This window comes from Theileria parva, assembly GCF_000165365.1.
Source record: "Theileria parva strain Muguga chromosome 4 map unlocalized ctg_529, whole genome shotgun sequence".
NCBI lineage: Eukaryota > Apicomplexa > Aconoidasida > Piroplasmida > Theileriidae > Theileria > Theileria parva.
In genome coordinates this window covers 480,043-493,009 of record NW_876246.1, presented here as the reverse complement: position 1 = coordinate 493,009, position 12,967 = coordinate 480,043, and the positions used below count along the sequence as shown (strand labels likewise).

At 34.1% G+C, this 12,967-nt stretch overlaps 6 protein-coding genes across 6 annotated transcripts; 2 read left to right on the top strand and 4 right to left on the bottom strand.

The window, feature by feature from the left end:
• Positions 1 to 384: 384 nt before the first annotated feature.
• Positions 385 to 1,470, bottom strand: TpMuguga_04g00254 (uncharacterized protein). The gene is made up of 4 exons (XM_061305951.1): positions 1,361 to 1,470; positions 1,050 to 1,230; positions 688 to 954; positions 385 to 580 (listed from the first exon to the last, which is right to left on the bottom strand). Exons 1-4 carry the CDS (start codon positions 1,395 to 1,397, stop codon positions 424 to 426), a joined length of 642 nt encoding a protein of 213 aa, XP_061161118.1. The 5' UTR covers positions 1,398 to 1,470; the 3' UTR covers positions 385 to 423.
• Positions 1,459 to 3,534, top strand: TpMuguga_04g00253 (Elongation factor TS family protein). The gene is made up of 4 exons (XM_061305950.1): positions 1,459 to 2,041; positions 2,109 to 2,785; positions 2,997 to 3,146; positions 3,307 to 3,534. The coding sequence occupies exons 1-4, from the start codon at positions 1,675 to 1,677 to the stop codon at positions 3,478 to 3,480; spliced, it is 1,368 nt and encodes a 455-aa protein (XP_061161117.1). The 5' UTR covers positions 1,459 to 1,674; the 3' UTR covers positions 3,481 to 3,534.
• A 796-nt stretch (positions 3,535 to 4,330) lies between these two features.
• On the top strand, positions 4,331 to 6,174 carry TpMuguga_04g00252 (uncharacterized protein). Its single transcript, XM_758794.2, has one exon. The coding sequence runs from the start codon at positions 4,345 to 4,347 to the stop codon at positions 6,133 to 6,135; it is 1,791 nt and encodes a 596-aa protein (XP_763887.2). The 5' UTR covers positions 4,331 to 4,344; the 3' UTR covers positions 6,136 to 6,174.
• A 95-nt stretch (positions 6,175 to 6,269) lies between these two features.
• Positions 6,270 to 8,683, bottom strand: sly1 (Sec1 family protein; the record flags this gene model as incomplete). The annotated part of the gene is made up of 5 exons (XM_061306178.1): positions 6,270 to 6,365; positions 6,426 to 6,671; positions 6,861 to 7,171; positions 7,304 to 7,573; positions 7,732 to 8,683. The coding sequence occupies 5 exons, from the start codon at positions 8,681 to 8,683 to the stop codon at positions 6,288 to 6,290; spliced, it is 1,857 nt and encodes a 618-aa protein (XP_061161842.1). The 3' UTR covers positions 6,270 to 6,287.
• Positions 8,684 to 8,971: 288 nt separating this feature from the next.
• Positions 8,972 to 9,686, bottom strand: TpMuguga_04g02470 (uncharacterized protein; the record flags this gene model as incomplete). The annotated part of the gene is made up of 3 exons (XM_061306179.1): positions 9,361 to 9,686; positions 9,089 to 9,153; positions 8,972 to 9,056 (listed from the first exon to the last, which is right to left on the bottom strand). Exons 1-3 carry the CDS (start codon positions 9,604 to 9,606, stop codon positions 8,972 to 8,974), a joined length of 396 nt encoding a protein of 131 aa, XP_061161841.1. The 5' UTR covers positions 9,607 to 9,686.
• An 88-nt stretch (positions 9,687 to 9,774) lies between these two features.
• On the bottom strand, positions 9,775 to 12,956 carry TBC1D5 (Rab-GTPase-TBC domain protein). Its single transcript, XM_758792.2, has 7 exons — positions 11,776 to 12,956; positions 11,472 to 11,536; positions 11,364 to 11,440; positions 11,192 to 11,308; positions 10,945 to 11,091; positions 9,900 to 10,137; positions 9,775 to 9,869 (listed from the first exon to the last, which is right to left on the bottom strand). Exons 1-7 carry the CDS (start codon positions 12,787 to 12,789, stop codon positions 9,791 to 9,793), a joined length of 1,737 nt encoding a protein of 578 aa, XP_763885.2. The 5' UTR covers positions 12,790 to 12,956; the 3' UTR covers positions 9,775 to 9,790.
• Positions 12,957 to 12,967: the final 11 nt, after the last annotated feature.

The window sequence follows — 12,967 nt, the reverse complement described above, 5'->3', positions numbered from 1 at the left end:
TATATTTCGGTGATGGGTATTAGATTAGCACATTATTTTGAACTTCAAGTAATAAGTCCCTACGTAAATTTGTGGTAAACTGTGATTTGACATTATGTTTAGTGATCTTATGTGCCTTCTTTAGCCAGTAACAGAATGCATTCCATGTAGTCAAATCATCTGTAGGCCAACTGTTTTTACTGCGTCTCTTATATTCGGCTATGTATCCTTGAGAATAAAATGTTAGTAATATCATCAGGAATGTAGAAATTAATAGTTGGTAACAAAACCTTGTAGTATCCACAGATAGCTTAAACAATTTCCTGTGTTTATTTCTATTTAAATATTAATTTGAATTTCACATTCAGAGCTATAGCCCATACCAGCAGCAATAAGTACTTGGTATTCCTCTTAATATTATATTACTGAGTAAATTATGTGTGTTCATTTTTTAAAGAAGGTGATAAAAGAGTTCCAAGTATCCTTGAGGAACTTGATCATACTTTCACGTGTGCCGATTCTCCGATTCAACGATGATATGTTATACATCAACAACACCCAATCCCTCAATTGATCATACGCAAATATATCACCCCTATACCTATCACATAATTATTACCATATTAACTATACTATAGTGTTAACTATATAATATACTATGCTATTAACTATATAATTAACCACGTAGTATTAAATAATGATGTGTACTTTGTGGCATTTTGTAGTAGTATGTCGGATTGATGATCATGGAGGAGGAACCGTAGTAGTTTACGTAAATAGGATTTTTCAGGTATATTCCACCGTTGTAGAGGATAACTTGAGATGTAAGCGATTGTAGGAACAACATTGATGTTATAATCTCGGCACATTTTAAGTCGCTTATCAACGCCCTGACAGTTAAACTTCACAAACTTTAACTTCCAACCCTCACTCAATAAATCATAATACAACTGAGAATACAACGGAAAGAAGTCTCTAATCATATAATACAACGTGATAAACTTAGTGAATAATGAGTAAATAGAGTAAAAATGAGTAAATAGGTAAAAATGTGTGAGAATGTGTGAAACCTGCAGTCTTGATTGAGATTAATGTAGAAGAGAATGACGTGATCGAGGGGAGGAATGGTGTTTAGAATCTTTTCAAGTTCGCCAGGTGACATTTCACCTACGATTCTTCCACTGTATAAAATCGCCTGAGTTAGCCCAGTACCCGAAATCGAATTTTCACTCACATAACAACACACATTCACTAAAAAAATTATATATTAAATTGATAAATATATATTAAATTGATAATTGTATGTTAAATAAAATTAATATTATTTATATATTAATTGGATAATTGTATGTTAAATTGATAATTATATGTTAGAGCTTACGGAAGGATAGGATGAGGGTAAAAAATAATTTAAACATTTTTAATTGCGATTAAATATAAAATTTTAAAAAATTAAATTCTCATTAAAATTAATAAATTGTGGAATTTACGGAATTTTAGTATAATAAATGTGTTATCTTGAGGATTAATGTTGTGTAGATTCCATAAAATTACCATTAGTTAAATTAATTTATAAAGATGTGAAACATGTTTTTAGTTTAATTTACTGTTTAGATTTGGGAATCTTTTAATTTTCCCGAAATTTCATAAATTTTATTCTCTTGTTCTGTAGGATAAGTTAAATGTGTAACTCCAATGCTATTTTTAGCTTTATTTTTCATTCTTTTTCCTCAAATTCGTACCTCAAACGCATTTTTACTCTCTCATAAAAATTACTCCAAAACACTCAATCACAATCTTAACACCTTAAATAATCTAAACTATCGCAATCTGGACACTTTAAATGGTGTTAATTATCGCAATCTTAATGCTATTAGTAATGACAGTGCTGTTGTGGAGATGGAGTCTGAGCGATCGAAGAAGATAAAACTACTGAGATCTTCGACTGGACGAGGTGCTCAGGAGTGTTACAAAGCCTTAATGAAAGCCAATGGTGACGTTAAACTTGCCTCTCAAATTATCCTAAACACCGTTTCTGACGCTAAAAATCCCTCAAACAACGGTAAAATATGATAAATCTTAGCTCTTAGTACATAGTTAATTACATAGTTAAATATTATAATGATTAGGGGAGATAGTAATGTTGTTGGAGGGTACGGTAGCGTTGAGTTGTGTGGAAAAGGTTTGTTGTATGATTGACATGAGGTGTGACACTGATTTCGTGGCCAAAAATAAACTCTTCACAGCATTCGCTAAGTCTTTCTCCAACTCCGCTCTACTCTCTTTCACACTACTCAATAATTCACACACTCCAGAGGATACTACACTAAAACCTCCAGTTGACAAGTTGTTGGAAAGTGTACTGAGTAAAGTGTGTTTAAGATGTGGTAAGAGTGTGGGTGAGACTGGCAAGTATGTGAGAAGTGCATTGAGAGAGTCAATATCAGTAGCAAGAATATCATTTCTCGTATCAGACCCTGATGAGTATTTTGTGTTTTATGTACACTCGTCACTGGATCCGAAAATCTCAGCATCTTACGCCGGGACTGCAGCGGCTATTCTGTCATTCCAAATACCAAACACTAATAAGTTCTACAATCTCCACAATTTCCACAGTGATCCACAGGGTAGTATGGACACTGTGGAAAGTGTTGGTGTGTTGAACTGTTGTTTGGAGGGAGTGGATTGTGTATACTCTAGCATGAATAATGTGACGCAATTTGATAAAGAGTTGGAAACCGATGAACTTAAACGTTTTTTAAGACAAATGGCCTTACACACAGTCGCAGAAAAACCCAAAGAAATTGTACTCTCCACACTTTTATTCTACGCTGTCATTCACATAGTTATCTACATACAGTTATTTACATAGTTATCTACATACAGTTATTTACATAGTTATTTACATAGTTATTTACATAGTTATTTACATAGTTATTTACATAGTTATTTACATAGTTATTTACATAGTTATTTACATAGTTATATGGTTAAATTGGTTGTGTATGTTGTGTTAGGATATTGAGCGGTTTGATTCTGGGGGAAGGAGTGAGATGGAGAGGGAATTGGAGAAGTTGGTCAACTCTGGAAAGACTAGAGAAATGGCCGAACGCATTGTCAAGGGCAAATTACGTAAAAAATACGGACAAGACGTTCTCATGGAACAAGTTACTCCACTACCAGTTATACACTAATATTCTAATCATACAGTTAATTTACTTAATATAGTTAAAAATAATATAGTTAGTAGTTAATAGTACTAATTATATAGTTAAGAGTACTAATTATATAGTTAAGAGTAGTATGGTTGGTTAATGTGGTTGACAGATTTGGACGTTTGGGAATGGTGAGTTGGTGAGTGAGGCGATGGAGAAGATGAGTAAAAAGGTATCAAGGGAGATAAAGTTAAAAAAGTTCATTTCCTACGCTATTTCCGATGATTTAATCAACTATAAACACCCTCAGAATTGCGTCTTCTACAATACCAATATTAACTTCTAACAAACTAATATCTATACAGAGTAGGCATAGAGTTTAGGCCTAGTTACTCTTCCTACACAGATAATTCCCACTTTATAATAATTTTCTGATGCTAAGAGAGGTTAAATCTGTTGGTTTATGTGGAAATTTTGATTTTTAAAATTTTCGAATTTTTAGCATTTTGGTCCGGACCCAAAAGTGACATTTGGGTTTTGAAAAAATGAAAAATTTTCGACTATTGCAAAAATTAAATTAATTAATTCTAACACAGTTGGCACATCATTTTAGCCATCAAACTACTTGAAATTACTTCTAAAAGTTGTTTATTAGTGTAGAAAATTTGGTTTCAATGTGTATCCTCGGGTACACTTGACCTAGTATTACTCAGTGTTATTTAACTACTAGATAGAAATTTTCTAATTTTTACCCTAAATTAACCCTAAATTAACTTAAATATCTATTAATTTAGTTAAAACTATTTCAAAAAATTAGATTTCTGATCTAAAAAATTCTAGAACCTCCGTTAGAATTTACAAAATAAATATAAAATTCCTTAATTATAACCCTATAATACTCTTAAAACTATTATCTAAGTATCTACAATACCATATATTTAGTATACTATATACTTTTTACTGTGCTTGATTTGACTGGATCCAGTCCCCTAAATTCTAACTATACGGGCAATAATCTGATTGAACTATCCAGGCAAAGTTAATCATATTTATGTTATATATTAATCCTGTATTGTTATTTTTAATTATTTCAAGGTATTACAATAGTAACTCAGATCCTAGCACTCAGATCTACTTATCCCATAATCCCTACTTGATCTCGATATTCCTAATAATTCAGTTTATTTTAAGATTAGTACTTGTGTTAATTATGAAATTCTTAACATATTCAAATCTGAATAACATTCCTGTTTTCACAGTCAACTCCAATTGTTGTCATCGGCATCCAACTTATATAATTTTCCCGAATACCAACAACGTTGAATCTTCTGAATCAGGTCCCACGATCTTAGACTTTAATGAATTCGCTGCTGTCTGCGATTCTATTAAGGAAAACCTCTTAGTTTCTGAAAAGCCAAAACAAACTCATCAAGAGGTATTAACTATTACTCACGTTATTAATACCAACTTTGCTCCCGAGGATGAACATGAACTAAGATCACAACTTAACTCTCTCTATCTCCAATTGCTTAAAAATAATTATAATAAACCGTTTCTACCTGATGACCCTAGTTTTCACCCCGTCAATGATCCCGTATACGGCGTTCAGAACCCCTCAATTACCGGAAATTTATCATATTTATATGAATGTATTATTAGAAAAAGAGTCGAACTTATGATAGATACCGGGAGAAGAAGAACTCTGAGTTTTGAAGACAAATTGTTATTAACACATGAGATTAAAAAGGCTCCTGGTCATCTAATTTGTGAAAAGGGGAAGGATTTGTTAATAAAATTCATCAATAATCCAATGAGTTCAATAGAATTTGAGGAATCATCCGACCTATTAAAAAAACATATTTATCATTTCATCGTTCACTACTTAAATGAAAAATTAATAACCTTTTCAAAACGTAATAATTATCTCAAGGACAATAATCTTAAGGATAAAGATATTAAGGATAAAGATATTAAGGATAAAGATATTAAGGATAAAGATATTGAGGATGAGTTTGAGTTATTTGAAAGTTTGATAAGTGAGGAAGAAAGTTTGGAGATAGATAAAAAAATATATCAATTGGCCTTGATAAACATGGGAAGGAATCTTCGAATTTATGAGGATGATAAGTTTAGAAAACATTTTGGTGATTTTAACCATGCTGACTATCACCTTCATGTCGAAAATAAGCTGGCTGAAATTTATTCATTCAGCTTCGAACAAACTGATACCAAGGATGGTCAATTGTCCAAGTCAGCTCCGAAAAGTGTAGACTCCGATGATTCTACTTGTATCTCCAGTGATTCCGATTCCGATACCGATACCCATTCCGATTGTGACAAACCACAAGTTTATGATCAACAATTACCAGCTAATTCTCCCAATGTTGCTCCTGTTAACTACAGTCCTGAGGAACTAGAACTAAGAGCTCAACTAGACTCTGTGTATCACTTAGTGTTTAAGAAGTTTTATGATGAAAAATTAATGTCAAAATTCTTTGGAAGTTCGCCTAATTTTGATGATTCTGCGTATAGTATTCGGGATTTATTTATTGTAAGGGTGATGCTAGAAGTTGGCGAAAACTTTATTAAACACAAAACAGGGTGGACACTATGTAACATATCCGAAACCTGTTCAACTGAAGAAGATAAGAAAAGATATACAGCGGAACTTGAAAAGGCACCTGAGGATCTAATTGATCAGGAGGAGAAAAAATTGGTACTAAAGTTCATTCGTAAACAGATGGACGTCTTCAGTCTTGAGAAGTTGATATTTAAAATTAAAGCTCGTATCGAGGAGATTATTATTAACTATTTAAAAGAAACATTTCTAGCCTTTTCAAGAGACTTTAACCTTAAAAAGGGGAAAGAGTTTGAATTTTTCAATAATTTAATCACTAAAGAAGAGAATTTCATTGTCGATGATACGATATACGACGCGATTTTAGAAATCATGGGAAATAAAATAATAGGAACCAGTGAAGATATTAAGATATTACAATAATTATTCTAAAGCTATGTGTAATCTCAGATAAGAACTAATTCATAAATTTGATTAAGTAAATAACACTAATTTAGTCACATCAATATACCTATACACATTATACATAGTACATTATACATAGTATAATTAGTATAGTATGGTAGTATATTATATTAGAGATTAAAATTGAAGGATCCTAATTGTGTTACGAAATCTTCAGGGCGATCAAAATACGTGGAACCGTATATCATCTACAGCACATTAACCCAATTTAATAGTATAATACAATGACTAACTGTAAATGGTGATACGGTATGTTTGAGTTTCGAGGCTAGATCAGCGATGGCTAGAGATTCATTGTACGACGCACCCCCGACTACAAATACGAAGCATTTTTTAGAGGTAATTCGCTTTGTGGATTTAGTGACTGGCGTATCCGAAGTCTTGGGGTCAAAGAACACAAAATCCTCAGAAATGCTCTCGGAATTGTTTATCAAGTCCTCAACTATCTTCACTATGTGCAAGTTCTTCTTCCTAGGCAATAAGTTACGAACTCCCTAAAACACTATTATACACAGTAATACATAACTGAGGAACTAAGTAGTAAATAACTGAGTATAAAGTACTAAGTAGTAAATAACCAAGTATAAAGTACTAAGTAGTAAATAACCAAGTATAAAGTACACAGTAGTAAATGAGTAACTGGGTAGTTAGTACAAGCTCCGTAACGGAGGACCGTAACGTACCTTGAAGAGATTATAACCAGTGCCAATAAGTTTGCTGCTATAATTGGCAAGTTTCTTATGAGCTTGAGAGGGTTCAGGTTTAGTCTGTAACACATTTTCATTCTTCTGATTCACCATAGGGTTTACTACTGTTGGATTGGGAGATTGGTTCTTTACAGATTGATTAACGGCGGATTGAATGTGTTTCATGAGGTTGGAGCTGAAATCTTGCATGCGCATTAGACTTCTTAAACCCCTTAAACCCTCACACTTTAAACCACTTTTCTTTATCCGTTCCTCATAATCGTTCATTATCTCATCACTCATATGCGCTAAATGATTAAGTATTTACATAAGTTATCTAGGACATATCTAGGGGCAAATTTAGGGTATTTTAGGGAATATCTAGGGGTAAATTTTGGATAAATTAGTGCTAAATTCTGACAAATTTAGGGTTAAATTACGTTTTGAGATGTTGAGTATGAGTAGTGATCGATATTTATCCATGGGTGTTGCGTTGTGATTATTTATCAAATCTTCAAAGGCTTGTAGGGAGTTTTTATCGTACATGATGTCAAGATCATATTCAAACTCGTAGAAACGATCAATTTCACGTTGTTTGACCGTGTCGACCAACGTCGTTGCTATATTCGTGTGCATGTCCAACAAACGCTTCTGCTCCGTCAACTGCGGTATCGCATTTATCGCATTCACCAAATTACCACTGTCATCCGCTACACACATCAAACATCATAACTTAACCAATTAACAAATTATTCTCATATTTTATCTATTGTAAAGTGTTAACTACTGTGAGTGGTTAACTAGGGTAAAAGGTTAACTAGGGTAAATGGTTAACTAGGGTAAATGGTTAACTAGGGTAAGGAGTTACATTTATTAATTTGTGTGATTTGTGAGTTATAGTATTCGAGTGAGTTAGAGATGTACATGGCGACATCGGAGAGTGGTAGTGAGAGTATGGCTTGATAAATCTTATCACTATTTTCCAGGTCAAATGATTTCCTCAGTCCTGGAATCGCAACTTTGTTATTATCAATTCCGAAGAGATCATGTAGCAGTGGCTGGTAGTTCCAGCTATGCTGGATCATGGTGCTCAGGTCTACAGTCCTGTCCAAAATAATACAAAGTGGTCTGTTATAAGTTGGTCCTAGTGCATTTCTAGAACTCACAAGCTCGTGTAACTTAGTACATAACCGCTGTGCCACGGTGTTTGCAGGTGAATTCGTGCGTGGCGCACGGACATACGGGAGTGCACCTGACGTTACCAATACTGACAGTAACCTGTCCACAACAGTTTCTAACACAGAGTTACTCAGTTCCTCAGCAGTTTCACCGTAAAAAGTTCTGAAAGCTGAGGGTAAGTTTAGTGAAAAAGTGACTGGAGACAGGGAAATAAAGTGTAAATAACGGTCAGTAACAGAGGCTACAGAATTGAACGCATTTATCTCTGCAAATCTACGTGCAAAATCACTCAGAAACACATCAGAAGTATAAGTCGTAAAGTTCAAATGCACTCTGGAATACTTTTTTTCCCTGGCGTCGGATAATATTAAGTTCACATTGTCCTCGGTGGGTGTGACTAAGTACACGGCGTCAACGCCTGGCAGGGGTTCACGACGGTCTGAGAGGTTAAGGTTTAGCGTCACACCCTGACGCCTGAGTTCACCGATACGTAAAATTGGACTAATAATCCTACGTGACTCGTCGTCGTAGATTAGCACTTTCCAGGTCTTCAAACTCTTACCCTCGTCGTCGTCAGACAAACGCAACATCTCACACAACGAACGACTCTGCAAATCCTGCAAATCAAACTCCAAATCCATCCTAACACTAAACACTTTTTTACAGTTAAATTACAGGTTAATTAGGGGTTATTTAGCTGTTTTACGGGCAAATTAGGAGTTAATTAGTGGTAAATTAGGAGTTAATTAGGGGTAAATTAGCTGTTTTACAGGTTAATTAGGAGTAAATTTAGTGTTTTAGGGTGTGTTTGAGGGGTCAAATTGGACCCTTTGGGACCTGTTAACTACTGCTAGAACTAGCAGAAAATACTAAAAAATACCAAAAAATAGTAAAAAATAGTGAAAATACCTTAGAAATGTAATTGTGTGTTAAAATTCCTGATGTGGGATGGTATTGAGAAGTGCGAATTCATAGAAAATTTTCCCGTAAGAAGCGATTGGAACTCCAAGTCTCCTGAATAACAAAGTTCAGTAAGTATTTTTTACCGTATTTCACCTATTCTCATGTCCAACAACGCCTCATTCAACGGCTCTATACTATGCTCTCCAACCTATCAAACATTAACACTATTAACCAACTAAATAACTCAATAACTCAATAAATAACTCAATAACTCAATAAATAACTCAATAACTCAATAAATAACTCAATAACTCAATAAATAACTCAATAACTGTGTGATTAGAATGGGAAAATGTGTAATTAAGGTGGTAAAATAAGGTTTAAGAGTGGTAAAATGTGGTTTAACAGTGGATACGATGAATGTTTGTGTGATTTCGGAAGTGATTTGGGGGTTGAGTTGAGGTGAGAATGACTTGATTTTGAGTTGGATTTTGGTGCCTCGTTTTACGGGTTCCGAGTCAAGATTCCCAGCCTTTAATATTCTCAGAGATAATTTCAAGTCTAATTCTGACTTGTCAAGGGAGAATTCAGAAGTTTCAGCAAAAATTCCAATAAACACAAAAAACAACAGCAATTCCACAAATTTACACAGAATTAACATCTAACATTTTTACCCTAAATTACTTATTTCTCTCGTAAAATTTTCATCTACAGAATTTCAACTATACAATTTGAACTACACAATTTAACACTGCCGGCACAATATAATATTAAATAGTTGGAAATATATTAAATATTTGACAAAATAAAAATATTAAATATTTGTCAAAATGTGTAAAAATAAATTAATTGGTGAGATTAAAGTCTGAGATGATTTTTAGTAATTGTAATCGTATGTTATTTATTTCTTCTCCCGATGAGTCTCTACAATAATTTACACATTCGTGATATTACCTTTTTTGTATTCGTTGTAATTGTGTTGCGATGTGATGTAGTTGTGTTCCTAGTTGTTGGCGTGTGAGATTGGAGGTGAAGGTTTCAGACTCTGAGCTGTTTGGCGTCTCAACGACCGTGGAGTCGTCTAAGAGTTTTATTACCACGGATTTCGGTGACTCGTCACTGGTACTGGAGCTGTACCCCTCAGCCTGGTCAAACTCGTACACATCCACAAACTCATCCAACCCCAAGCCAACTACTCATTTAACATTAGCAATATCCACAGTATTAGCTATAGTATTATCTATACTATTATATATACTATTATATAGTATTAACTATAGTATTATCTATAGTAATGAGTACTGGGTATAGTAATAGGTAGTTAAGGATATTAGCTAGATTACAGGGCATATTATTAGGTATATTATTAGGTAGTTAAGGATTTAGGTGTAGTACTGATTATAGTTATGGGTATAGTATTGTCTAGAACACTGGGTGATTCCTGGCTAGAGTAAGGACTAGAGTAGTATCTACTGTAAAGGTGTAGTATTATCTAGAATACTATATAGAGTAATAAGTAGTTAAGGATATTAGGTAGAGTATTTACTATAGTATACTTAAGAGTATAGTATTTACTATAGTAGAGTAATAGGTATAGTATTAGGGATTAGGTATTAGCTGTCTGGGTTTAGGTATTATCTATGGTATAGTACTAGGTATAGTATAGGTATAAAGTATTAGTAGTATATAATATAGTTAAGCTTTAGGTATAGTATTTACTATAGTATAGTAATAGGTAAAGTATAGTAAATAGTATAGTATAGTATTTACTATAGTATAGTATTAGGTAGTTAAGGATATTAGGTATAGTATAGTTAAGAATATAGTATTAGCTAGAATACTGTCTACAGTATGACTATAGTATTAGCTGCAGTATAGCAGTACTCTTAGGCATATATTCTCATATTACTATGTATATTATTGTATATTACTATGTATATTATTGTATATTACTATGTATATTGTGTATAATAGTGTATAGTAGTAGTTATGGTGTTACCTGTGTTATCACTATCTTTGGCACTGTCTATAGTGTTAATGTTGTGATATTTGAGATTTAGAGCCTTGGTGGTGAGTAGTGAGATATCCTCAATTGGCGGATACTTAAACAACCTCCGCAAACATCCATTCAAATCACTCTCCAACACTACAATTCTCTAACTACTATATACCAATAACTATATAACAACTATAATAACTAATTAATAACTAGTGACTGAGTGGGTAACTGAGTAAGTAGGGGTTACGGTATGATTTGAGGAAGATGATCATGGTGACGGAGAAGTAGTTGATGATATCAAAAACGCAATTGTTGTCTGGGACAGTTCCCGCAGATTCACGATTCAGCCGCTCAAAATAGTAGTCTAATCATATTACGGGTAAATATGGTGGAAATAACACTAAAGTGTGAATGTATACCTGAGAGAAGAAAGTCCCAGAGATTGAGAGTCTCGTTAACGTTAAATTCTCTACTAAACAATAACCGAATCCATCTCCTACAGATTAATTTACAAAGTAAAGAGTTACATCAGGAATAGATGTGGCTCCAGGTCCAAACTCTTCAAGTGCATATACAACTTGTTGTCACACTCCTATATTAATAGTAGTTAATCAGGGAACTTAAACCCCGTAGGGATAAATATACAGGAAAATAGTACTCCAGGAGATAACTAAGAAACTAAGGAGAAGATAAGGTAAGGAGATAAGGTAAGAAGATAACTAAGAAACTAAGGAGAAGATAACTAAGAAGAGGAGAAAGATAAGTAGTCCAGAAGATAAGGTAAGGAGATGAGTAAATGGTGTGAGGGATGCAAGCACCGTAAAGGAATACCTTGAGCAGATTGTAGATATGATTACATCTGTTGATTAGGGGATTGAGTTTACCCGGGCTAGTGTAAAAATAGTCCACGGCGTTGGCGTCATATAACATCTGCAACTCCTTACACATCAACGCATTAAACAACACATACGAATCTGACTCAACATCCTCCTCAACTCCACTAAACACCTTTTTACACAGGTCCTCCAACTCATTCTCCTCCTCTTCCACACTATGTACACTATTTACACTATCCACATTCTTCACACTATTAAGAGTGTCCACACTGTGTAGAGGATTGTACTGATCTCTGTAGCAAGTGATGTAGATGATGGCGAGAAGTTCGTTCATTCCTTGTTTGTAGGATATGTAGTGATGTTCCATGCTCCAGACAAAGAGAATTCTCTGGAGTGATTTTCTGACTGAGTCCCTCTGAAACAGTGCGCGTTCCTGGTAAGTTCTCTGAATGTCCTGCCAAATTTCAGCCATTAGCTCTTTGGATTTCTGACTCAAGGACCAGGGGTTAGTCTCCGCAGGAGCCAAAGGGTGGAATATCTGAGGATCCAACTGCTGGATTTGAATGGAGTTTTTCCTGTCAAACTTCTTAACCTTTTGCCAGTACTCGTTTCTACTCGAAATTATTTGATCAGCAAACTCTTTAAACGTGCTCCCACTGTGAACCCCCAGCAAATGCAACCAGAACAGACGACGCCCACGAAGATTATAATTCTCCCTAGAATTAGAATTATCCTTAGGATTAAAGTTATCCCTAGAATTAGCAAGTTCCCTAGGGTTAAAATTATCCCTAGGGTTAAAATTTCCAAGACATTTGAGAGCAATTCTGTGTAAGTTCAGGAGGAAGGGTGTGGAGTTGGGAGGAGGAAGGAGGTATCTCGGGGGTATGTTTGTGGATTGAGATGTCGTATGAAGATCCAAGTCGGCGCCGTGAAGATTTGGGCATAACTCGGCCAAATCTTCAAACGTAATGCCGCAGTAACCTTCCTCGTCATGAACAAACTCTGACATCCGCCTTAACACTTTTAATATTCTCAAGTGTAGTTAATAAAATAACACAGTAATTAAGGAATTAACATGGAATAACGTTGATATTGTGAAAATTTTGAAAAATTTGGAAAATTACAAAATATAACAAAATATAACAAAATTAATATAAAATTATTATAAATAAATAAATTAATAATTA

Coding starts and splice junctions, on each gene's coding strand:
- TBC1D5 (XM_758792.2), bottom strand. CDS start 12,789: ATGTCAGAGTTTGTTCATGACGAGGAAGGTTACTGCGGCATTACGTTT. Junction 11,441..11,471: donor GAGCCACATCTATTCCTGAT/GTAACTCTTTAC, acceptor ATTAATCTGTAG/GAGATGGATTCGGTTATTGT. Junction 11,092..11,191: donor CATCTTCCTCAAATCATACC/GTAACCCCTACT, acceptor AGAGAATTGTAG/TGTTGGAGAGTGATTTGAAT.
- TpMuguga_04g00254 (XM_061305951.1), bottom strand. CDS start 1,397: ATGTTTAAATTATTTTTTACCCTCATCCTATCCTTCC. Junction 955..1,049: donor AATCTCAATCAAGACTGCAG/GTTTCACACATT, acceptor TTATATGATTAG/AGACTTCTTTCCGTTGTATT. Junction 581..687: donor CTACTACAAAATGCCACAAA/GTACACATCATT, acceptor ATTATGTGATAG/GTATAGGGGTGATATATTTG.
- TpMuguga_04g00252 (XM_758794.2), top strand. CDS start 4,345: ATGAAATTCTTAACATATTCAAATCTGAATAACATTCCTGTTTTCACA.
- TpMuguga_04g00253 (XM_061305950.1), top strand. CDS start 1,675: ATGCTATTTTTAGCTTTATTTTTCATTCTTTTTCCTCAAATTCGTACC. Junction 2,042..2,108: donor TAAAAATCCCTCAAACAACG/GTAAAATATGAT, acceptor TATAATGATTAG/GGGAGATAGTAATGTTGTTG. Junction 3,147..3,306: donor AAGACGTTCTCATGGAACAA/GTTACTCCACTA, acceptor TGTGGTTGACAG/ATTTGGACGTTTGGGAATGG.